Source organism: Pristiophorus japonicus, chromosome 9 (genome assembly GCF_044704955.1).
Source record: "Pristiophorus japonicus isolate sPriJap1 chromosome 9, sPriJap1.hap1, whole genome shotgun sequence".
Classification (NCBI taxonomy): Eukaryota; Metazoa; Chordata; class Chondrichthyes; family Pristiophoridae; genus Pristiophorus; species Pristiophorus japonicus.
Genome location: NC_091985.1, coordinates 63,597,188 through 63,620,694, shown reverse-complemented (window position 1 = coordinate 63,620,694; position 23,507 = coordinate 63,597,188). Strand labels below are relative to the sequence as shown.

Sequence of the window (23,507 nt, the reverse complement as noted above, 5' to 3'; positions counted from 1 at the left end):
TTAAAAAGTCTCTCAGCATTTCTCTTCTCAGTTCATCGGAGAACTCACATAAACTAGCCAACCTCCGAAGTTCCGCCACGAAGTTGGGTATGCTCTGGCCCACACAGCGTCTGTAGTTGTAGAACCTGTGTCTGGCCATGTGTAGGCTGCTCGATGGCTTCAGGTGGTCTCTTACCAGTGTGCTCAATTCTTCAAACGACTTGCTTGCTGGTTTCTCGGGTGCCAGCAGATCCTTCATTAAAGCGTATGTTTTCGAGCCACAGCTGGTCAAGAAATAGGCTCTTCTCTTGTCTGCCTTATCGTCGCCTAACCAGTCTTTGGTTACAAAGCTTTGCTGGAGCCTTTCTATAAAGTCCTCCCAATTGTCTCCCGCATTGTACTTTTCATCAGATCCGTGGTTTGCCATTCTGTGGATTCTATAATCCCGTAACTCGGCGCCACTGTAAAGTCCTGTCCCCTCAGTACAGATTCACACGAGGGATGTAGTGAAGTCAAGGTCACTCTGGACCTGCATCTTTATTTCACAGCTCTGGAATGCTGCACTTGTCTGAGACCTGTCCTTACATACCTGTCTCTTGCAAGTGCACCCCTGGTGGTAAGGTATGCTGGTGGTTATAGGTCATATCTTATTACAGTCATGTATAGCATGTTAGGATACAGTTATATATAATCATGTAAGATACATGACACGAGGGTCTTAAAAGAAGTGGCTGCAGAGATAGTGGATGCATTGGTTGTAATCTACCAAATTTCTCTGGATTCTGGGGAGGTCCCAGCAGATTGGAAAACCAAAAATGTGATAACCCTATTTAAAAAAAGGAGGCTGACAAAAAGCAGAAAAGTATAGACCAGTTTGCCTAACATCAGTCGTTGGGAAAATGCTGGAGTCCATTATTAAGGAAGCAATAGCAGAACATTTGGAAAAGCATAATTCAATCAAGCAGAGCCAGCATGGTTTTATGAAAGTGAAATCATGTTTGACAAATTTGCTGAAGTTTTTGAGGATGTAACAAGCAGAGTGGATAAGGGGGAACCAGTGGATGTGGTGTATTTGGATTTCCAGAAGGCATTCGATAAGGTGCCACATAAAAGGTTACTGCATAAGATAAATGTTTATGGGGTCGAGGGTAATATATTAGCATGGATTGTGGATTGGCTAACTAGTAGAAAACAGAAATTGCGGGATAAAGGATCATTTTCCACATGGCAAACATCATCATCATTGGCAGTCCCCCTGAATCGAGGAAGATTTGCTTCCACTCCTAAAGTGAGTCCTTTGGTTGCTGAACAGTCCAATGCGAGAGCCACAGACCCTGTCACAGTTGGGACAGACATTCGTCGGGGGAGGGGGGGATGGGACTGATTTGCCGCACGCTCCTTCCGCTGCCTGCACCTGACCTCTTCACGCTCGCAGTGTTGCGATTCGAAGAGCTCAACGCCCTCCTGGATGCACTTTCTCCACGTAGGGCGGTCTTCGACCAGGGACTCCCAGGTGTCAGTGGTGATGTCGCACTTTACCAGGGAGGATTTGAGGGTGTCCTTTTAACATTTCCGCTTCCCATGTTTGGCTCATTTGCCGTGAAGGAGCTCCGCATAGAGCAATTGCTTAGGGAGTCTCGTGTCTGACATGCGAACTATGTGGCCTGCCTGTGAAGCTGCTCGAGTGTAGTTAGTGCTTCAATGCTGGGGATGTTGGCCTGGTCGAGGACACTAATGTTGGTGCGCCTGTCCTCCCAGGGGATTTGCAGGATCTTGCGGAGACATCGTTGGTGATATATCTCCAGCGATTTGAGGTGTCTTCTATACATCGTCCATGCCTCTGATCCATACAGGAGGGCGGGTATTACTACAGCCCTGTCGACCATGAGCTTGGTGGTAGATTTGAGGGCCTGGTCTTCGAACACTCTTTTCCTCAGGTGGCCAAAGGCAAACAGTAACTAGTGAGGTGCCGCAGGGATCGGTGCTGGAGCCTCAACTGTTTACAATCTATATTAATGACTTGGATAAAGGGACAGAGTGTAATGTAACCATGTTTGCTGATGACACAAAGATGGGTGGGGAAGCAAATTGTGAGGAGGACACACAAAATCTGCAAAGGGATATAGACAGGCTGAAAAAATAGAAAAGTAAATTATTATTTAAATGGAAAGAAATTGCGAAGTGCTGCAGTACAGAGGGACCTGGGGGTCCTTCTGCATGAAATACAAAAAGTTAGTATGCAGGTACAGCAAGTAATCAGGAAGGCAAATGGAATGTTGGCCTTTATTGCAAGGGGGATAGAGTATAAAAGCAGAGAAGTCCTGCTACAACTATGGAGGGTATTAGTGAGGTTACACCTAGAGTACTGCGTACAGTTTTGGTCTCCGTATTTAAGGAAGGATATACTTGCATTGGACGCTGTTCAGAGAAACAGAGAAAATAGGTGCAGGAGCAGGCCCTTCGAGCCTACACCGCCATTCAATATGATCATGGCTGATGTTGCAACCTCAGTACCCCACCCCTGCCTTCTCTCCATACCCCCTGATCCCTTTAGCGGTAAGGGCCACATCTTACTCCCTTTTGAATATGTCCAATGAACTGGACTCAACAACTTTCTGTGGTGGAGAATTCCACAGGTTCACAACTCTGGATGAAAAAGTTTCTCCTCATCTCGGTCCTATATGGCTTACCCCTTATCTTTAGACTGAGACCCCTGGTTCTGGACTTCCCCAACATCGGGAACATTCTTCCTGTATCTAATCTGTCTAGTTCCATCAGAATTTTATGTTTCGATGAGATCCCCTCTCATTCTTCTAAATTCCAGTGAGTATAAGCCTAGCCGATCCAGTCTTTCCTCATATGTCAGTCTTGCCATCCCGGGAATCAGTCTGGTGAACCTTCGCTGCACTCCCTCAATAGCAAGCATGTTCTTCCTCAGATTAGGAGACCAAAACTGCACAAAATACTTAAGTTGTGGTATCACCAAGGCCATGTACTACTGCAGTAAGATCTCCCTGCTCCTATACTCAAATCCCCTCGCTATGAAGGCCAGCATGCCATTTGCTTTCTTTACTGCTTGCTGTACTTGCATGCCTACCTTCAATGACTGATGTACCATGACACCCAGGTCTCGTTGCACCTCCCCTTTTACTAATCTGTCACCATTCAGGTTCACTAAGTTGATTCTGGAGATGAGGGGGTTGACTTATGCAGAATGGTTGCGTAGGTTGGACCTATACTCATTGGGGTTCAGAAGAACGAGAGGTGATCTGATCGAAACATATAAGATAATGAGGGGGCTCGACAAAGTGAATGCAGAGGATATTTCCACTCATAGGGGAAACTAAAACTAGGGGACATAGTCTCAGAATAAGGGGCCGCCCATTTAAAACTGAGATGAGGAGGAATTTCTTCTCTGAGGGTTGTAAATCTATGGAATTCGCTGCCTCAGAGAGCTCTGGAGGCTGGGTCATTGAATATATTTAAGGCGGAGATAGACAGATTTTTGAACGATAAAGGAATAAAGGTTTGTGGGGAGCGGACAGGGAAGTGGAGCTGAGTCCATGATCGGATCAGCCAAGATCTTATTAAATGGCAGAGCAGGCTCGAGGGCCAAATGGCCTACTCCTATTTCTTATGTTAATTGTATTGTACTATTCTTGTAAAAATTGTCCTATTTCAATTGTCGTTTATGCTTCAATATCGAAGAAAACAGCCAGAATATCATTTTTTTTTTGTAGTGAGTTCTTTGATGACTGATGAAACCTATTTTTGCTTGGAATGAGTGACACCAGATTGGGAATCTTGGTTTTTCCAAATGAGACTTCTTCAGCTGGTGCTTACATTCAGCATCAGCTATGCGACGGGCCTCATAGTAAGACCTGTGCTCATGGATGGTTTTACGCTATGCCTTGGGCCCAAAATTCCACATTGCCGTTTTTTGCATTATTTGAGATTAATGGACTTTTTTTTAGTCTGAAATAACGCCAAATAAAAGTTTTGCCAAAATTATTTTTCATTTTGGCGCAGTGCAGAAGCACCTCTGGTTTTGAGGGTGGAGCTCATTTTTTGCGCTGAAAAAGTGAGGCCCGTTCTGTGTATGCCCAAAGCATTTAGGTTTCCAAGGTAATGCGAGGCACAATGGGAGAGGAGGAGCCATCTCTCTCCGGTTCCCAGGCATGGGAGGAAGGAAATGTGGGCTGAAGGCTGCTTTTATATAATTGTGTAGAGGGAGCTTTACTCTGTAGCTAACCAATGCTGTACCTGCCCTGGGAGTGTTTGATGCTGAAACGTGAACTCCCCTTCCGAGCCGCCGGAATCTACCGCAGCCACCCCTATCCCTGACCAAATGGCCCCCCACAGCCGCCCCTATCCCTGACCAAATGGCCCCCCCTTCCACAGCCGCCCCTATCCCTAGCCAAATGGCCCGCCGAGTATTTATCACTAAATATTAAGTCCTAAAAATAAAATAACATTCTTTTATAATGAAGTAATTCAAAGATAATATTGCATCACTCTATTTAATAGGAATATCATCATCATCATAGGCATCTAAAAAATGAGTCTTTAGGTGGCTGAACAATCCAATACAAGAACCGCAGTCCGGCACAGGTGGGACAGTTGTCGAGGGAAAGGGTGGGTGGGACTGGTTTGATTTCTTGACGACGAGGCTCGAGGTGCTCGGCGCCCTCCCGGATGCACTTCCTTCACTTTGGGCGGTCTTTGGCCAGGGTCTCCCAGATGTCAATGGGGATGTAGCACTTTATCAGGGAGGCTTTGAGGGTGTCCTTGTAACATTTCCTCTTCCCACCTTTGGCTCGTTTGCCATGAAGGAGTTCAGAGTACAGCGCTTGCTTTGGGAGTCTCATACCTGGCATTCGAACAATGTGGCCTGCCCAGCGGAGCTGATCAAGTGTGGTCAGTGTTTCAATGCTGGGGCTGTTGGCCTGGTCGAGGACGCGAACGTTGGTGCATCTGAACTCCCAGGGGATTTGTAGGATCTTGCAGAGACATCGTTGGTGGTATTTCTCCAGCGACTTAAGGTGTCTACTGTACATGGTCTCGGTCTCTGAGCCATACAGGAGGGCGGGTATTACTACAGCCCTGTAGACCGTGAGCTTGGAAGATTTGAGGGCCTGGTCTTCAAACACTCTTTTCCTTAGGAGGCCGAAGGCTGCACTGGTGTTGAATCTCATTGTCAATGTCTGTTCTTGTTGATAAAAGGCTCCTGAGGTATCCCCGGCATGGCCCTGGACAACGTGGACCAACATAATAAATACAGATCAACACAAGTCAATTCTAAGCCCCTATTAACACCAATTTCGACCGGATTCCTACTTGGTAAGCTAAGATTTTAAAAAGTGGTCCTTAATGCTGTCTTTAAAAAAAAATCTTTATTGGCGAAACTCGCAAAAACGGGCAAAAATGGCGTTATGGTTGAGTAACGTCAGTAAAACGGTACTTTAAAAAAACGGCCTTTAGTTGTTAAGGATGGCGTTATACCATTGGCGAAACTTGCAAAATTAAGTTAGCTCCCAAAAAAAGACTTCGCTCCAACGTTGGTGAATTTTGGGCCCTTTATCTTGAGCAAGTTGTTCCTACTTATGTTTATTTTCACAGTCGTCAGCAAAGGAGATATAAAGATTGCCTAAAAAGCTACTCTGAAAAGTGCCAAATAGATGTCCATAAGTGGGAACACCTTGCTCAAGACATTTCAAGAGCATTTGCATAAATGTCTCTCAAAGGAATGTCCAATTAAGATTAAAAGGTATTTGTATCGCTATCATTCAATTCTGAGGTTTGACAGCAGCCTGTGACCTCATCAACATGGTTAACTGGCAACAGTATGATGGGGGGAGTCTCCTCTCCCCCCCATCCCCCCATCCCCATGACTGAAAACTTAGGAAAATAAATTTTCTTTGCAGAAAGTAGTCTTGTCAAAGATCATCTGCTACACTTGGTAAAAGCTGCAAAATTAAACCAACTTTCTAAAAAGGACAGTTAAGCTGCAGGGAATAGTGGAATGCAGTGATATTAGTTTGTGACCACTGTACTAGAGGAAAAAATTACAAGACAGAATATCTTTTTCGCAAATGTAGGCACGGCCTCTCCAATAATCCTAATGTCGCAGACAGAGCTTCACTAAAGCCACCTTCAACCAGTTGCCTGGACCTGTGAGACAATACCTTGTGGATGTCTTTCCTGTTTTTCTCTCTTGCTGTGGGGTTATTGGTATGTTGCTTACTGTGTCTCCACAAACAAATAATTGAGATCAGACTCTGGCAACAACAAATGCAGCCTGTGTTCTATCATTGCAATGTTGCTGCTTCGCACTGAAACTAGGATTTGTTATTATCAAATCTTTTAAAACAAAATATTCAAATGTATTTTTCTACAGGTGCTAGAAATGAAACATTTCAAGTTACTACTACACCAAATAGTAACTGTTAGGTTTCATTTCATCCATGTTTGAAGCACACATCAATCTAAACAATATTTTAAAGCAGTGTTTCTTGATTGGCGGTCATTCAGTTTTCTATTTTCATAACTTCACTTTGATGAGGTAATCAGTAGTTAATTTACACTATTGTATTATGCAAATAACCACGGTTGTTGTAAGATTCTTCCACCGCCGCCAATTTCTCTATCATTCCAGCTTTGCTTTAGCTTCCCCTCCGAGTGCAGGGCCAAGTAGGTTCAGGTTCTGACAAAAGGCAATGCAACAGAAATGTTAACCCTGCCTGCTCTCATAGAAATATAGAAACATAGAAAATAGGTGCAGGAGTAGGCCATTCGGCCCTTCGAGCCTGCACCGCCATTCAATGAGTTCATGGCTGAACATGCAACTTCAGTACCCCATTCCTGCTTTCTCGCCATACCTCTTGATCCCCCTAGTAGTAAGGACGAAATCTAACTCATTTTTGAATATATTTAGTGAGTTGGCCTCAACAACTTTCTGTGGTAGAGAATTCCACAGGTTCACCATTCTCTGGGTGAAGAAGTTTCTCATCTCGGTCCTAAATGGCTTACCCCTTATCCTTAGACTGTGACCCCTGGTTCTGGACTTCCCCAACATTAATAAGAACATAAGAATTAGGAACAGGAGTAGGCCCCTCCAGCCCCTCGAGCCTGCTCCGCCATTCAATAAGATCATGGCTGATCTGGCCGTGGACTCAGCTCCACTTACCTGCCCGCTCCCCATAACCCTTAATTCCCTTATTGGTTAAAAATCTATCTATGTGTGATTTGAATACATTCAATGAGCTAGCCTCAACTGCTTCCTTGGGCAGAGAATTCCACAGATTCACAACCCTCTGGGAGAAGAAATTCCTTCTCAACTCGGTTTTAAATTGGCTCCCCTGTATTTTGAGGCTGTGCCCCCTAGTTCTAGTCTCCCTGACCAGTGGAAACAACCTCTCTGCCTCTATCCTGTCTATCTCTTTCATTATTTTAAATGTTTCTATAAGATCACCCCTCATCCTTCTGAACTCCAACGAGTAAAGACCCAGTATACTCAATCTATCATCATCAGGTAACCTCCTCATCTCCGGAATCAGCCTAGTGAATAGTCTCTGTACCCCTTCCAAAGCAAGTATATCCTTCCTTAAGTAAGGTGACCAAAACTGCACGTAGTACTCCAGGTGCGGCCTCACCAATACCCTGTACAGTTGCAGCAGGACCTCCCTGCTTTTGTACTCCATCCTTATCGCAATGAAGACCAACATTCCATTCGCCTTCCTGATTACCTGCTGCACCTGCAAACTAACTTTTTGGGATTCATGCACAAGGACCAATCGTGAAGCAGTGGAGGCGTGTCCTGCACAGTTGGAGCTGTGAGCAGTGAGAGGAGCAGCTTGCAACTTGAGCTCCTGCCTGGGGAGCCCTGAGACCAGCCCAGGAACAGAAGGAAGGAAGGGGCTTCACCACAACTTTACCCAGAGGGAGAGGAGGAGAACAGAAAACCTTTAACAACTTCATCATTTCTGCAAGGAGTTGGAGAGAGGGGGAAAAACCACAACAACCAACATCCAGTGTGGAAGGAGGGAGACTCAACATTTCTACAGGTGGGTGTGGGTGCATTTCCCCAAACAGACTTTGTTGTATCGGTGGGGGGAGGAAAGAAGACCACTGAGGGCCGGAACATCGCGGGGGGTGTGTGTGTGTGTGTGTGTGTGGTAGTGTGCGTGGGGGCTGTGCTTACAACTAGGCCCCCCCCACAATTGAAACCCCCCCCACCCCCAATTGCCTAGCCTGGGATAGCTGGAGCTACCAGGCTGAAGATTTTCATTAATCACACAATTAAAGATCGTTAGGAGTGCCTGGTGGCTCCAGCTACCCCAGGTGAAGACATCTTCTCCCCCCACCTGAAGACCACCTCAAAGACTTTTGTGTTTTGCCATCTGGGGAGTGCACCCACCCACAGCTGCGAGGGGAGACCTGCCCTCGCAGTCCCCCCCCTTCCCACCCCCCTCTCTCTTTCTCTGTTACTCTGTTTCTCCCCTCTCTCTCTGAGAGCCTCTTTCTTCCAAATTTAATTTAAAAAAAAACCCATTTAAGACAACTGAGCAGAGGGAGCAAGGCCCCTCCCCAATTGCCAACTAGGGGAGAGGTGTGCCTCATTAAGGGCTCCTCTGCTCAGTCATTATACAAGAGGCCAATTAAGACCATTAAGGCCTGTGACTTTGGGGTGGGTGTAGCCCTTAAAGGGACCCCGTGATGGCGACCCCATCCACGCCGGTGGCAGGGCCAGCAAGGACGTATGCGCAGGTGGCAACCGCTTCCACGGCCCCTCCTGCGCCACCCGCTGCCCTGCCACCATTTAGGTTAATTACGAAAAAACACGGGGTCAAGAGCTACACTCACCCCACAATGACCATCGAGGAGTGCGTGCGGGCGATGGCTGGGGTAGTCGGCCCCTCGGCCATTGTCGCAGCCTCCAAGATGTCTGGGAAGGCCGTGTTCTTCCTGGGGTCGGAGCGGGCGGTGTCCCTGGCCCTTGAAAAGGGGCTCACGGTGGGCGGGACGTTCCTGCCGGTGGACCCTCTCGAGGCCACCGCGCAGAGGGTCATCGTTTCAAACGTCCCGCCCTTTGTTTCCGCTGAGCTCCTCCTCCCTCACCTACAACAACTGGGGGAGGTAAGGTCAGGGATCAACCCCATACCGCTCGGCCTCAGGGAGAGCAGCCTGCGCCACGTGTTCTCCTTCCGCCGCCAGCTCTTTGTCCGGCTGGCGCGGGAGGAGACGACGGAAGGTCATTTTAATGTGGTGCACGAGGGGACTGCCTACCGCGTCTTCTGGACGTCGGACGGCGTGCGGTGCCATGCCTGCAGGGAGGTGGGGCACGTTCGCAAGAACTGCCCCGCCTCCAAGGCCGCCAAACCACCGAAGGCGGCCAAGGCTGGCGCCGCCGCCACCCCTCCCCCTAGTTGCGTCCGCGTGCCGGGAGCCATGGGTGCGCGGGCATCGTCGGAGGCCTTTGTTTTCAGGGCCCCCGGCGGGGGGGAGGGAGAGCGTCCGACCGGAAAGAAGGCGCGGAAGAAGACAAAACATCAAGAGGCGGGTCCCCTCAGTGCGCCGGATAATTTGACCACCGCGCTCAGCCCAACCCCGTCACCGGCGAGCGCGGGGTGCCCCGAGCCCGTGCCCGAGCCCTTGAATACCACCACAGAGGGGCCCAGGCACGGGCAAGAAAAGGAAAAGGGGGGGGCGGAGCGGGAGGCCTCGGCAGACATGGAGGTCTCCCTGACTCCGCGCGCCCCCAGGAACAAAAAGAGGCACCGCCCCAATGACGCGGAGGGGGAACAACATCCCTCCGCGGAGGAGTCGGTGCCCGCCGCGTGTCCCGCGTCCCCCACCAGCGCCCCCAAATTGCGCTGCAGGCGCGAGGAGTCTTTCCCCGGGGAGGGTGAGACAGTTGAGGCTGCCCAGCCTCTGCCTCCCGGGGATGGAGTGGAAGATCTGCCTGTCGTGGGGGGCGTGGGGACCGCGGAGCAATGCGTAGCCGCCGGGCCGGGCGTCCCGGGGACTGAGGCGGGCGAGGCCGAAAAGGCCGAACCTGAGCCCGCCCAGCCAATACCCAACTTCCCCCGGGAGACGCTCGACCCGGCAGAAACACAATTTACTGTTTTTAATGAAACTGTAGATGCTGGGCCGGGGGGTGGCAGCGGGGAGGGGGAGGAACACCCACCCTCGCCCCTTACTTTGGAGCTGGAGCACTTGGAGGGCCTGGGGATTTCCTATGGCCGGGTCTCTCCTTGTTCTCCGGTTCCTGGGGCGGAGGGGGAACCCCTTCCGCTGTCATTTCCCGACCCGGCACCATTTTTAAAAGAGCCCAGTGGGGACTCCTCTGCCGACGATCCTGGGGGTGGGATCGGGGCAGTGCCAGGGCCGGTTGGAGCGGCCGGTTCATTTGCCGTACCTTGTGCGGTCGATGGGCCGGCTGCTGGCGGCCACCTCCCGGAGGAGGACGGGGACTCGGTGGGGGACGCGGGTGAAGACCTAGAGACCACCGCCAGGGAGGCGGTGGATCTGCTCGCGGCCGCCGCTGAGGCCCTCCTCGTTCCTGCAAAGGAACTCCGGGACTTTTTGGCCCAGAGCCGGGGTCGCCGCGACCAAGCCCGACTGGCCCTGGAAAAATGGTCCGAGCCGGAGCTGATCAAGGGGTCCGTCCGCGCCGCCGTTAAAACCTTGGCCGCGGGCGGGCCCTTGACAAAGGAGCAGCACCTTGAGCTGCGCGAGCTCGAGGGACTCCTCGCTGGGCTGCGGAGGGAGCGGAGTTCAACAAAAGACTTCGCTCCCTCCCCCACAATAGGTTAAGGTAGAGGTTGCACTATGCTTTTGCCATGAAGATAACCATAGCCAGCCTCAACATCAACGGCGGCAGAGGGGCACGCCGTAGATTTGACAACTTTTCGCTCCTGCGGGAGGGGAAATATGCGGTGTGCTTCCTGCAAGAAACCCACACCGTTCCGGGAGACGAAGCCACGTGGCTCCTGGAATGGCAAGGAGAGGTCCGCATGAGCCACCTCACCGCCATTTCTAGTGGGGTGGCCATCTTGCTGGGCCCGCATTTTCAGCCGGAGATCTTGGGGGTCGAGGAGCCCGTGCCAGGCCGCTTGCTGCACGTAACGGTTCGCCTGGGGGACGTGCCGCTCCATCTCGTGAACGTGTACGCCCCTCATCCCGGCCCGCAGCAAACGCGCTTCTTTGAAGAGGTGTCCGCTCTTCTTGGCTCCGTCGACGTCGGCGACTGCATTGTCCTCGGGGGGGATTTTAACTGCACCCTCGAGGCGAGGGACCGCTCCGGTGCCCCGCAGTGCATGACGGCGATGGAGAAGTTGAGGGACCTGGTCGGGTCCTTCGACTTGGTGGACGTCTGGCGAAATCTCCACCCCGACTCCAGCGCCTTTACTTGGGTGAGGCCTGGAGTTGGATGGTCTAGAGTCGACCGCCTTTACGTGTCTCGGGCGTACGTTTCCTGCGTCCCGGCGGCCTCCATGCGGCCGGTGCCGTGTTCGGACCACCACCTGGTGTGGGCGGAGCTCGCTTCGCTCCGCGCGAGGACGGGGTCCGCGTACTGGCACTTTAACAACCGGCTGCTGGAGGACGTGCGGTTCCAGGACTCGTTCCGTCGATTCTGGTCCGACTGGAGAAGGAAGCAGGGGGGCTTCCCCTCCTTGAGGCTATGGTGGGACGTGGGCAAGGCTCACGTCCGCGTCTTCTGTCAAGAGTACGCGAGGGGGTCGACCAAGAGGCGGGCGGCCAGAGTCGGGCGCCTAGAAAAAGAGGTGCTCGACCTGGAAGCCCGTCTCGGTCAAGTCGTCCAGGACCCGGCCCTGCGGACGGTGTACGAAGCGAAGAAGGCCGCGCTGAAGGACCTGCAGCTCGTCGGGTCCCGAGGCGCGTTCGTGAGGTCGCGGATCCGGTTCCTGCGGGATCTGGACCGCGGCTCCCCCTTCTTCTACTCGCTGGAAAAAAGGCAGAGTGTCCGTAAGCAGCTCTTGACGCTGCTGGCCGACGACGGCTCTCTCGTCTCGGATCCGGAGGGCGTCAACAACAGGGTCCGTGAATATTACGGGGCTCTGTTCTCTCCGGATCCGTCCAGCGAGGAAGCGCGTAGAGTTTTGTGGGAGGACCTGCCGAAGGTCGGCCCGGAGGGCGCCGAAAATCTGGAAGCTCCGCTAAGCCTGGCGGAGCTGACCGGTGCCCTCGCCCGGCTCTCGAGGGGAAAATCCCCGGGGCTGGACGGGCTGACCGTGGAGTTCCACAGGGCGTTCTGGGACGTCCTGGGGAGCGACTACGCGCGGGTCCTGGGGGAAAGTCTGGCGACCGGGGAGATGCCCCTCTCTTGGCGCAGGGCAGTCATCGTCCTGCTGCCTAAGAAGGGCGATCTCCGCCTCCTTAAGAACTGGCGCCCGGTCTCCCTCCTCAGCACGGACTACAAAATCTTCGCCAGGGCGATGTCTGCTCGCCTTGGTGCCGTGCTGGACCACATGATCCACCCCGACCAGTCATACACGGTCCCGGGCCGGACAATCCACGACAACATCCATCTGGTCCGGGACCTCATCCATTGCTCCCAGGAGGCTGGTCTGTCGGTCGCCTTCCTATCCCTCGACCAAGAGAAGGCGTTCGACAGGGTGGATCACGACTATCTGCTCGGAACTCTGCGCGCTTTCGGGTTCGGGACGCTTTTCGTCGCCCGGATCCGACTTTTGTACGCCGCCGCGGAGTGTCTGATTAAGGTTAACGGGTCCTTGACGGCGCCCCTTCGCTTTAGGAGAGGGGTGCGCCAGGGATGCCCCATGTCCGGCCAGTTATACGCCGTTTGCGTGGAGCCTTTCCTGCGCCTCTTGCGGACGAGGTTGACGGGACTGGCTCTGCAAGGGCCGGGCGTGGAGGTCGTCCTCTCGGCTTACGCCGATGACGTGCTCCTCGCGGTAGAGGATCCCGCTGACCTGCGGAGGATGCGTGAATGCCAGGAGATTTACTCGGCCGCGTCCTCCGCCAGGATCAACTGGGAGAAATGTTCCGGACTCCTGGTGGGTCAGTGGCGGGTGGACTCCCTGCCGGAGGAGCTCAGGCCTTTTGCCTGGAGCACGACCCATCTCCTCTATCTGGGAGTCTACCTTAGCCCCGACGAGGAAGCCTGGCCGGCGAACTGGCAGGAGCTGGAGGCCAAGGTCGCCGCTCGCCTAGGGCGCTGGACAGGACTGCTCCGAGTGCTGTCCTACAGGGGTCGAGCGCTAGTCATAAACCAGCTGGTGGCCGCAATGCTGTGGTACCGGCTGGTCACTTTGACCCCTCCCCCTGCGTTTGTCGCCAAGATACAGAAGAAGCTGGTGGACTTCTTCTGGAACAACAGGAAGCACTGGGTCTCTGTCGCGGTCTTGAGTCTCCCGCTTGAGGAGGGCGGTCAGTCGTTGGTGTGCGTCAGCGCCCAGCTCGCGACTTTCCGTCTTCAGACCCTGCAGAGATACCTTTACGTCGAGCCCCCTCCTAGGTGGTGTGCTCTGGCGAGGTATTTCTTCCGCCAGCAGCTCGACCTCAATTATGACACGCAGCTCCTGTTTGTGAACTTGGGGGGTGCCAGGACCGCCCTCCGGGAGCTGCCTGTCTTTTACAGGGAACTCATCAGGGTCTGGAACAAAGTCTCCACCAAGCGCAGCTCTCCGCCGGCTGGAGTGGCGGCCGTCCTGCAGGAACCGCTGCTCGGGAATCCGTACCTCCACGGCCGAGGCTTCATGTGGCGGTCGGAAGAGAGGGCTGTGGCTGGTGAGGTGACCAGGGTCAGGGACCTGCTCGATGGCGGAGGAGCGGGCTGGATGGCGCCAGTCACGCTGGCGCGGCGCCTAAATTCTGCCAACGTCCGCCGCGCGGCCGATGCCATCGAGTCGCTAAAAACAGCTCTGGGCCCTGACTCCGTTAGGTGTATCGAGGAGGCTCAAGCACGTGGGGAGATCCCGTCCGAACTGACCCCCGTCCGGACGGAATTCCTCATCGGCGCCAAACCCCGGAACCTCCCTCGGGGGCCGGCGCCTCACAACTTGAGCCGCCTCGGGGAAATCCCCTCCGTGCCTTTCAGTTCCGCGCGGAGGGGTTTCCTGTACGGGCTGCTCCTGCACACCCTCAACTTTGCCATCCTCGCCAGCCGTCCGGACACGCCATGGCGCACCATCTTGCCGTCCGGAGGAGGCGGGGGTCCCCGATGGAGGGCACTCTACGCAGGGGTCCTCCCACTATTCATCGGGGACTTGGCCTGGAGGGTGGTGCACGGAGCAGTGCCGTGCAACAAATTTTTAAGCCGGTTCACGGACTCCCAGGCCGCCTGCAATTTCTGCGGTCTGGAGGAGTCCGTGTTCCATGTTTTTATTGAATGCACAAGGTTGCAGCCCCTGTTCCACTATTTGAAGGGGCTGCTCCTGAAATTCTGGCTGCACTTCAGTCCCACTCTCCTGATCTTTGGGCACCCTGTGCGGAGGGGAGCGGGTAGGTCCGAGGGCCTCCTCGTAGGACTGCTCCTGGGCACGGCCAAGGGTGCCATCAGCCGGTCCAGGCAGCGGGCGGTCGAGGGGGTCGTTCAACCTGACTGCCTGCCTCTCTTCCGCTCTTACATCCGGTCCAGGGTGTCCTTGGAGATGGAGCACGCGGTGTCCACCGGTACGCTCGCGGCCTTCCGCGAGAGGTGGGCACCGGAGGGACTGGAGTGCATCATCACGCCCGGCAACCAAATTTTAATTTGATTTTACGTTTTAAAGTTAATTTGTTTTAATTGCCGGTGCTTTTAGTGTCCCCTTCCCTTTTATAGGGGGCACTGGGGAAAAATTGTGATTTTAGTGCCCAAAAAAAAACCAAAAAAAGAAAAACACAAAAAAAAAACAAAAAAAGGGGGGGAAAAAAAGGGCCTTGTAAATGTCTGGAGTGTCACCCAGGTTGGGTGGCACCGTTATTGTTTTATGTTTTCACAGGTAGACTCTAAAAGAGTTTCATGCACAAGGACCAATCGTGAAGCAGTGGAGGCGTGTCCTGCTCAGTTGCAGCTGTGAGCAGTGAGAGGAGCAGCTAGCAACTTGAGCTCCTGCCTGGAGAGCCCTGAGACCAGCCCAGGAACAGAAGGAAGGAAGGGGCTTCACCACAACTTTTACCAGAGGGAGAGGAGGAGGAAGCAGAAAACTTTAAACATCTTTTACCATTCTGCAAGGAGTTGGAGAGAGGGGGAAAGACAAACAACATCCAGTGTGGAAGGAGGGAGACTCTACAATTCTACAGGTGGGTGTTGGTGCATTTCCCCAAAAGACTTTGTTGTTTCGGTGGGGGGAGGAAAGAAGACCACTGAGGGCCGGAACATCGCGGGGGGTGTGTGTGTGTGTGGTAGTGTGCGTGGGGGCCGTGCTTACAACTGGGCCCCCCCCACAATTGGAACCCCCCCCACCCCCCACATTTGCCTAGCCTGGGATAGCTGGAGCTACCAGGCTGAAGATTGTTATTAATCACCCAATTAAAGATCGTTAGGAGTGCCTGGTGGCTCCAGCTACCCCAGGTGAAGACATCTTCTCCCCCCACCTGAAGACCACCCCAAGGACTTTTGTGTTTTTGCCATCTGGGGAGTGCACCCACCCACAGCTGCGAGGGGAGACCTGCCCTCGCAGTCCCCCCCCCCCCTTCCCACCCCCCTCTTCCCACCCCCCTCTCTCTTTCTCTGCTACTCTGTTTCTCCCCTCTCTCTCTGAGGCCTCTTCCTTCCAAATTTGCAAAAAAAAAACCAATTAAGACAACTGAGCAGAGGGAGCAAGGCCTCTCCCCAATTGTCAACGAGGGGAGAGGTGCCTCGTTAAGGGCTCCTCTGCTCAGTTAACATACGAGGCCATTAAAGACCATTAAGGCCTGTGACTCTGGGGTGGGTGTAGCCCTTAAAGGGACCCCGTGATGGCGACCCCATCCACGCCGGTGGCAGGGCCAGCAAGGACGTATGCGCAGGTGGCAACCGCTTCCACAGCACCTCCTGCGCCACCCGCTGCCCTGCCACCATTTAGATTAATTACTAGAAAACACGGGGTCAAGAGCTACACTCACCCCACAATGAGCATTGAGGAGTGCGTGCGGGCGATGGCTGGGGTAGTCGGCCCCTCGGCCATTGTCGCAGCCTCCAAGATGTCTGGGAAGGCTGTTTTCTTCCTGGGGTCGGAGCGGGCGGTGTCCCTGGCCCTCGAAAAGGGGCTCACGGTGGGCGGGACGTTCCTGCCGGTGGATCCTCTCGAGGCCACCGCGCAGAGGGTCATCGTGTCGAACGTCCCGCCCTTTGTTCCCGCTGAGCTCCTCCTCCCTCACCTACAACAACTGGGGGAGGTAAGGTCAGGGATCAACCCCATACCGCTCGGCCTCAGGGAGAACAGCCTGCGCCACGTGTTCTCCTTCCGTCGCCAGCTCTTTGTCCGGCTGGCGCGGGAGGACGTGACAGAAGGGCACTTTAATGTGGTGCACGAGGGGACTGCCTACCGCGTCTTCTGGACGTCGGACGGCGTGCGGTGCCATGCCTGCAGGGAGGTGGGGCATGTTCGTAAGAACTGCCCCGCCTCCAAGGCCGCCAAACCACCGAAGGCGGCCAAGGCTGGCGCTGCCGCCACCCCTCCCCCTAGTTGCGTCCGCGTGCCGGGAGCCATGGGTGCGCGGGCATCGTCGGAGGCCTTTGTTTTCAGGGCCTCCGGCGGGGGGGAGGGAGAGCGTCCGAGCGGAAAGAAGGCGCGGAAGAAGGAGAAACATCTAGAGGCGGGTCCCCTCGGTGCGCCGGAAAGTCTGACCACCGCGCTCAGCCCAACCCAGTCACCGGCGAGCGCGGGGTGCCCCGAGCCCGTGCCCGGGCCCTTGAATACCACCACAGAGGGGCCCAGGCGCGGGCAAGAAAAGGAAAAGGGGGGTGCGGAGCGGGAGGCCTCGGCAGACATGGAGGTCTCCCTGACTCCGCGCGCCCCCAGGAACAAAAAGAGGCACCGCCCCAATGAGGCGGAGGGGGAACAACATCCCTCCGCGGAGGAGGCGGTGCCCGCCGCGTGTCCCGCGTCCCCCACCAGCGCCCCCAAATTGCGCTGCAGGCGCGAGGAGTCTTTCCCCGGGGAGGGTGAGGCAGTCGAGGCTGCCCAGCCGCTGCCTCCTGGGGAGGGCGTGGAAGATCTGCCTGTCGTGGGGGGCGTGGGGCCAGTGGAAGAATGCGTAGCCGCCGGGTCGAGCGTCCCGGGGACCGAGGCGGGCGGGGCCGAAAAGGCCGAACCTGAGCCCGCCCAGCCAATACACAACTTACCCCGGGATTTGCTCGACCCGGCAGAGAATGAAACAATTGATTTTAATGATACTGTAGATGCTGGGCCGGGGGGTGGCAGCGGGGAGGGGGAGGAACACCCACCCTCGCCCCTTACTTTGGAGCTGGAGCACTTGGAGGGCCTGGGGATTTCCTATGGCCGGGTCTCTCCTTGTTCTCCGGTTCCTGGGGTGGAGGGGGAACCCCTTCCGCTGTCATTTCCCGACCCGGCACCATTTTTAAAAGAGCCCAGTGGGGACTCCTCTGCCGACGATCCTGGGGGTGGGATCGGGGCAGTGCCAGGGCCGGTTGGAGCGGCCGGTTCATTTGCCGTACCTTGTGCGGTCGATGGGCCGGCTGCTGGCGGCCACCTCCCGGAGGAGGACGGGGACTCGGTGGGGGACGCGGGTGAAGACCTAGAGACCACCGCCAGGGAGGCGGTGGATCTGCTCGCGGCCGCCGCTGAGGCCCTCCTCGTTCCTGCAAAGGAACTCCGGGACTTTTTGGCCCAGAGCCGGGGTCGCCGCGACCAAGCCCGACTGGCCCTGGAAAAATGGTCCGAGCCGGAGCTGATCAAGGGGTCCGTCCGCGCCGCCGTTAAAACCTTGGCCGCGGGCGGGCCCTTGACAAAGGAGCAGCACCTTGAGCTGCGCGAGCTCGAGGGACTCCTCGCTGGGCTGCGGAGGGAGCGGAGTTCAACAAAAGACTCCGCTCCCTCCCCCACAATAGGTTAAGGTAGAGGTTGCACTATGCTTTTGCCATGAAGATAACCATAGCCAGCCTCAACATCAACGGCGGCAGAGGGGCACGCCGTAGATTTGACAATTTTTCGCTCCTGCGGGAGGGGAAATATGCGGTGTGCTTCCTGCAAGAAACCCACACCGTTCCGGGAGACGAAGCCACGTGGCTCCTGGAATGGCAAGGAGAGGTCCGCATGAGCCACCTCACCGCCATTTCTAGTGGGGTGGCCATCTTGCTGGGCCCGCATTTTCAGCCGGAGATCTTGGGGGTCGAGGAGCCCGTGCCAGGCCGCTTGCTGCACGTAACGGTTCGCCTGGGGGACGTGCCGCTCCATCTCGTGAACGTGTACGCCCCTCATCCCGGCCCGCAGCAGACGCGCTTCTTTGAAGAGGTGTCCGCTCTTCTTGGCTCCGTCGACGTCGGCGACTGCATTGTCCTCGGGGGGGATTTTAACTGCACCCTCGAGGCGAGGGACCGCTCCGGTGCCCCGCAGTGCATGACGGCGATGGAGAAGTTGAGGGACCTGGTCGGGTCCTTCGACTTGGTGGACGTCTGGCGAAATCTCCACCCCGACTCCAGCGCCTTTACTTGGGTGAGGCCTGGAGTTGGATGGTCTAGAGTCGACCGCCTTTACGTGTCTCGGGCGTACGTTTCCTGCGTCCCGGCGGCCTCCATGCGGCCGGTGCCGTGTTCGGACCACCACCTGGTGTGGGCGGAGCTCGCTTCGCTCCGCGCGAGGACGGGGTCCGCGTACTGGCACTTTAACAACCGGCTGCTGGAGGACGTGCGGTTCCAGGACTCGTTCCGTCGATTCTGGTCCGACTGGAGAAGGAAGCAGGGGGGCTTCCCCTCCTTGAGGCTATGGTGGGACGTGGGCAAGGCTCACGTCCGCGTCTTCTGTCAAGAGTACGCGAGGGGGTCGACCAAGAGGCGGGCGGCCAGAGTCGGGCGCCTAGAAAAAGAGGTGCTCGACCTGGAAGCCCGTCTCGGTCAAGTCGTCCGGGACCCGGCCCTGCGGACGGTGTACGAAGCGAAGAAGGCCGCGCTGAAGGACCTGCAGCTCGTCGGGTCCCGAGGCGCGTTCGTGAGGTCGCGGATCCGGTTCCTGCGGGATCTGGACCGCGGCTCCCCCTTCTTCTACTCGCTGGAAAAAAGGCAGAGTGTCCGTAAGCAGCTCTTGACGCTGCTGGCCGACGACGGCTCTCTCGTCTCGGATCCGGAGGGCGTCAACAACAGGGTCCGTGAATATTACGGGGCTCTGTTCTCTCCGGATCCGTCCAGCGAGGAAGCGCGTAGAGTTTTGTGGGAGGACCTGCCGAAGGTCGGCCCGGAGGGCGCCGAAAATCTGGAAGCTCCGCTAAGCCTGGCGGAGCTGACCGGTGCCCTCGCCCGGCTCTCGAGGGGAAAATCCCCGGGGCTGGACGGGCTGACCGTGGAGTTCCACAGGGCGTTCTGGGACGTCCTGGGGAGCGACTACGCGCGGGTCCTGGGGGAAAGTCTGGCGACCGGGGAGATGCCCCTCTCTTGGCGCAGGGCAGTCATCGTCCTGCTGCCTAAGAAGGGCGATCTCCGCCTCCTTAAGAACTGGCGCCCGGTCTCCCTCCTCAGCACGGACTACAAAATCTTCGCCAGGGCGATGTCTGCTCGCCTTGGTGCCGTGCTGGACCACATGATCCACCCCGACCAGTCATACACGGTCCCGGGCCGGACAATCCACGACAACATCCATCTGGTCCGGGACCTCATCCATTGTTCCCAGGAGGCTGGTCTGTCGGTCGCCTTCCTATCCCTCGACCAAGAGAAGGCGTTCGACAGGGTGGATCACGACTATCTGCTCGGAACTCTGCGCGCTTTCGGGTTCGGGACGCATTTCGTCGCCCGGATCCGACTTTTGTACGCCGCCGCGGAGTGTCTGATTAAGGTTAACGGGTCCTTGACGGCGCCCCTTCGCTTTAGGAGAGGGGTGCGCCAGGGATGCCCCATGTCCGGCCAGTTATACGCCGTTTGCGTGGAGCCTTTCCTGCGCCTCTTGCGGACGAGGTTGACGGGACTGGCTCTGCAAGGGCCGGGCGTGGAGGTCGTCCTCTCGGCTTACGCCGATGACGTGCTCCTCGCGGTAGAGGATCCCGCTGACCTGCGGAGGATGCGTGAGTGCCAGGAGATTTACTCGGCCGCGTCCTCCGCCAGGATCAACTGGGAGAAATGTTCCGGACTCCTGGTGGGTCAGTGGCGGGTGGACTCCCTGCCGGAGGAGCTCAGGCCTTTTGCCTGGAGCACGACCCATCTCCTCTATCTGGGAGTCTACCTTAGCCCCGACGAGGAAGCCTGGCCGGCGAACTGGCAGGAGCTGGAGGCCAAGGTCACCGCTCGCCTAGGGCGCTGGACAGGACTGCTCCGAGTGCTGTCCTACAGGGGTCGAGCGCTAGTCATAAACCAGCTGGTGGCCGCAATGCTGTGGTACCGGCTGGTCACTTTGACCCCTCCCCCTGCGTTTGTCGCCAAGATACAGAAGAAGCTGGTGGACTTCTTCTGGAACAACAGGAAGCACTGGGTCTCTGTCGCGGTCTTGAGTCTCCCGCTTGAGGAGGGCGGTCAGTCGTTGGTGTGCGTCAGCGCCCAGCTCGCGACTTTCCGTCTTCAGACCCTGCAGAGATACCTTTACGTCGAGCCCCCTCCTAGGTGGTGTGCTCTGGCGAGGTATTTCTTCCGCCAGCAGCTCGACCTCAATTATGACACGCAGCTCCTGTTTGTGAACTTGGGGGGTGCCAGGACCGCCCTCCGGGAGCTGCCTGTCTTTTACAGGGAACTCATCAGGGTCTGGAACAAAGTCTCCACCAAGCGCAGCTCTCCGCCGGCTGGAGTGGCGGCCGTCCTGCAGGAGCCGCTGCTCGGGAATCCGTACCTCCACGGCCGAGGCTTCATGTGGCGGTCGGAAGAGAGGGCTGTGGCTGGTGAGGTGACCAGGGTCAGGGACCTGCTCGATGGCGGAGGAGCGGGCTGGATGGCGCCAGTCACGCTGGCGCGGCGCCTAAATTCTGCCAACGTCCGCCGCGCGGCCGATGCCATCGAGTCGCTAAAAACAGCTCTGGGCCCTGACTCCGTTAGGTGTATCGAGGAGGCTCAAGCACGTGGGGAGATCCCGTCCGAACTGACCCCCGTCCGGACGGAATTCCTCATCGGCGCCAAACCCCGGAACCTCCCTCGGGGGCCGGCGCCTCACAACTTGAGCCGCCTCGGGGAAATCCCCTCCGTGCCTTTCAGTTCCGCGCGGAGGGGTTTCCTGTACGGGCTGCTCCTGCACACCCTCAACTTTGCCATCCTCGCCGGCCGTCCGGACACGCCATGGCGCACCATCTTGCCGTCCGGAGGAGGCGGGGGTCCCCGATGGAGGGCACTCTACGCAGGGGTCCTCCCACTATTCATCGGGGACTTGGCCTGGAGGGTGGTGCACGGAGCAGTGCCGTGCAACAAATTTTTAAGCCGGTTCACGGACTCCCAGGCCGCCTGCAATTTCTGCGGTCTGGAGGAGTCCGTGTTCCATGTTTTTATTGAGTGCACAAGGTTGCAGCCCCTGTTCCATTATTTGAAGGGGCTGCTCCTGAAATTCTGGCTGCACTTCAGTCCCACTCTCCTGATCTTTGGGCACCCTGTGCGGAGGGGAGCGGGTAGGTCCGAAGGCCTCCTCGTAGGACTGCTCCTGGGCACGGCCAAGGGTGCCATCAGCCGGTCCAGGCAGCGGGCGGTCGAGGGGGTCGTTCAACCTGACTGCCTGCCTCTCTTCCGCTCTTACATCCGGTCCAGGGTGTCCTTGGAGATGGAGCACGCGGTGTCCACCGGTACGCTCGCGGCCTTCCGCGAGAGGTGGGCACCGGAGGGACTGGAGTGCATCATCACGCCCGGCAACCAAATTTTAATTTGATTTTACGTTTTAAAGTTAATTTGTTTTAATTGCCGGTGCTTTTAGTGTCCCCTTCCCTTTTATAGGGGGCACTGGGGAAAAATTGTGATTTTAGTGCCCAAAAAAAAAACAAAAAAAAAAGAAAAAAAAAAAAAACACAAAAAAGGGGGGAAAAAAAAAATGGGCCTTGTAAATGTCTGGAGTGTCACCCAGGTCGGGTGGCACAGTTTAATGTTTATGTTTTCGCAGGTAGACTCTAAAAGAGTTTCATGCACAAGGACCAATCGTGAAGCAGTGGAGGCGTGTCCTGCTCAGTTGCAGCTGTGAGCAGTGAGAGGAGCAGCTAGCAACTTGAGCTCCTGCCTGGAGAGCCCTGAGACCAGCCCAGGAGGAGAAGGAAGGAAGGGGCTTCACTACAACTTCTATCCAGAGGGAGAGGAGGAGAAAGCAGAAAACTTTAAACATCTTTTCACCATTCTGCAAGGAGTTGGAGAGAGGGGGAAAAACCACAACAACCAACATCCAGTGTGGAAGGAGGGAGACTCAACAATTCTACAGGTGGGTGTGGGTGCATTTCCCAAACAGACTTTGTTGTATCGGTGGGGGGAGGAAAGAAGACCACTGAGGGCCGGAACATCGCGGGGGGTGTGTGTGTGTGTGGTAGTGTGCGTGGGGGCCGTGCTTACAACTGGGCCCCCCCCACAATTGGAACCCCCCCCCACCCCCCACATTAGCCTAGCCTGGGATAGCTGGAGCTACCAGGCTGAAGATTGTCATCAATCACCCAATTAAAGATCGTTAGGAGTGCCTGGTGGCTCCAGCTACCCCAGGTGAAGACATCTTCTCCCCCCACCTGAAGACCACCCCAAAGACTTTTGTGTTTTGCCATCTGGGGAGTGCACCCACCCACAGCTGCGAGGGGAGACCTGCCCTCGCAGTCCCCCCCTTCCCACCCCCCCTCTCTCTTTCTCTGTTACTCTGTTTCTCCCCTCTCTCTCTGAGAGCCTCTTTCTTCCAAATTTAATTAAAAAAAAAAAAAAAAAAAAACATTTAAGACAACTGAGCAGAGGGAGCAAGGCCTCTCCCCAATTGTCAACGAGGGGAGAGGTGCCTCGTTAAGGGCTCCTCTGCTCAGTTAACATAAGAGGCCATTAAAGACCATTAAGGCCTGTGACTTTGGGGTGGGTGTAGCCCTTAAAGGGACCCCGTGATGGCGACCCCATCCACGCCGGTGGCAGGGCCAGCAAGGACGTATGCGCAGGTGGCAACCGCTTCCACGGCCCCTCCTGCGCCACCCGCTGCCCTGCCACCTTTCAGACTCATTACCAAAAAACACGGGGTCAAGAGCTACACTCACCCCACAATGACCATCGAGGAGTGCGTGTGGGCGATGGCTGGGGTAGTCGGCCCCTCGGCCATTGTCGCAGCCTCCAAGATGTCTGGGAAGGCCGTGTTCTTCCTGGGGTCGGAGCGGGCGGTGTCCCTGGCCCTTGAAAAGGGGCTCACGGTGGGCGGGACGTTCCTGCCGGTGGACCCTCTCGAGGCCACCGCGCAGAGGGTCATCATTTCAAACGTCCCGCCCTTTGTTCCCGCTGAGCT

At 56.0% G+C, this 23,507-nt stretch overlaps 1 protein-coding gene across 1 annotated transcript in view; it reads right to left on the bottom strand.

Moving 5' to 3' along the window:
- Positions 1 to 4,485: 4,485 nt before the first annotated feature.
- tbcc (tubulin folding cofactor C) overlaps positions 4,486 to 23,507 on the bottom strand; it is a 49,756-nt gene continuing 30,734 nt past the window's right edge. Inside the window, exon 2 of the mRNA XM_070889394.1 lies at positions 4,486 to 5,228. Within this exon, the coding sequence (XP_070745495.1) occupies positions 4,686 to 5,228 (543 nt within the window). The 3' untranslated portion in view covers positions 4,486 to 4,685. The remainder of the gene's footprint in view (positions 5,229 to 23,507) is intronic.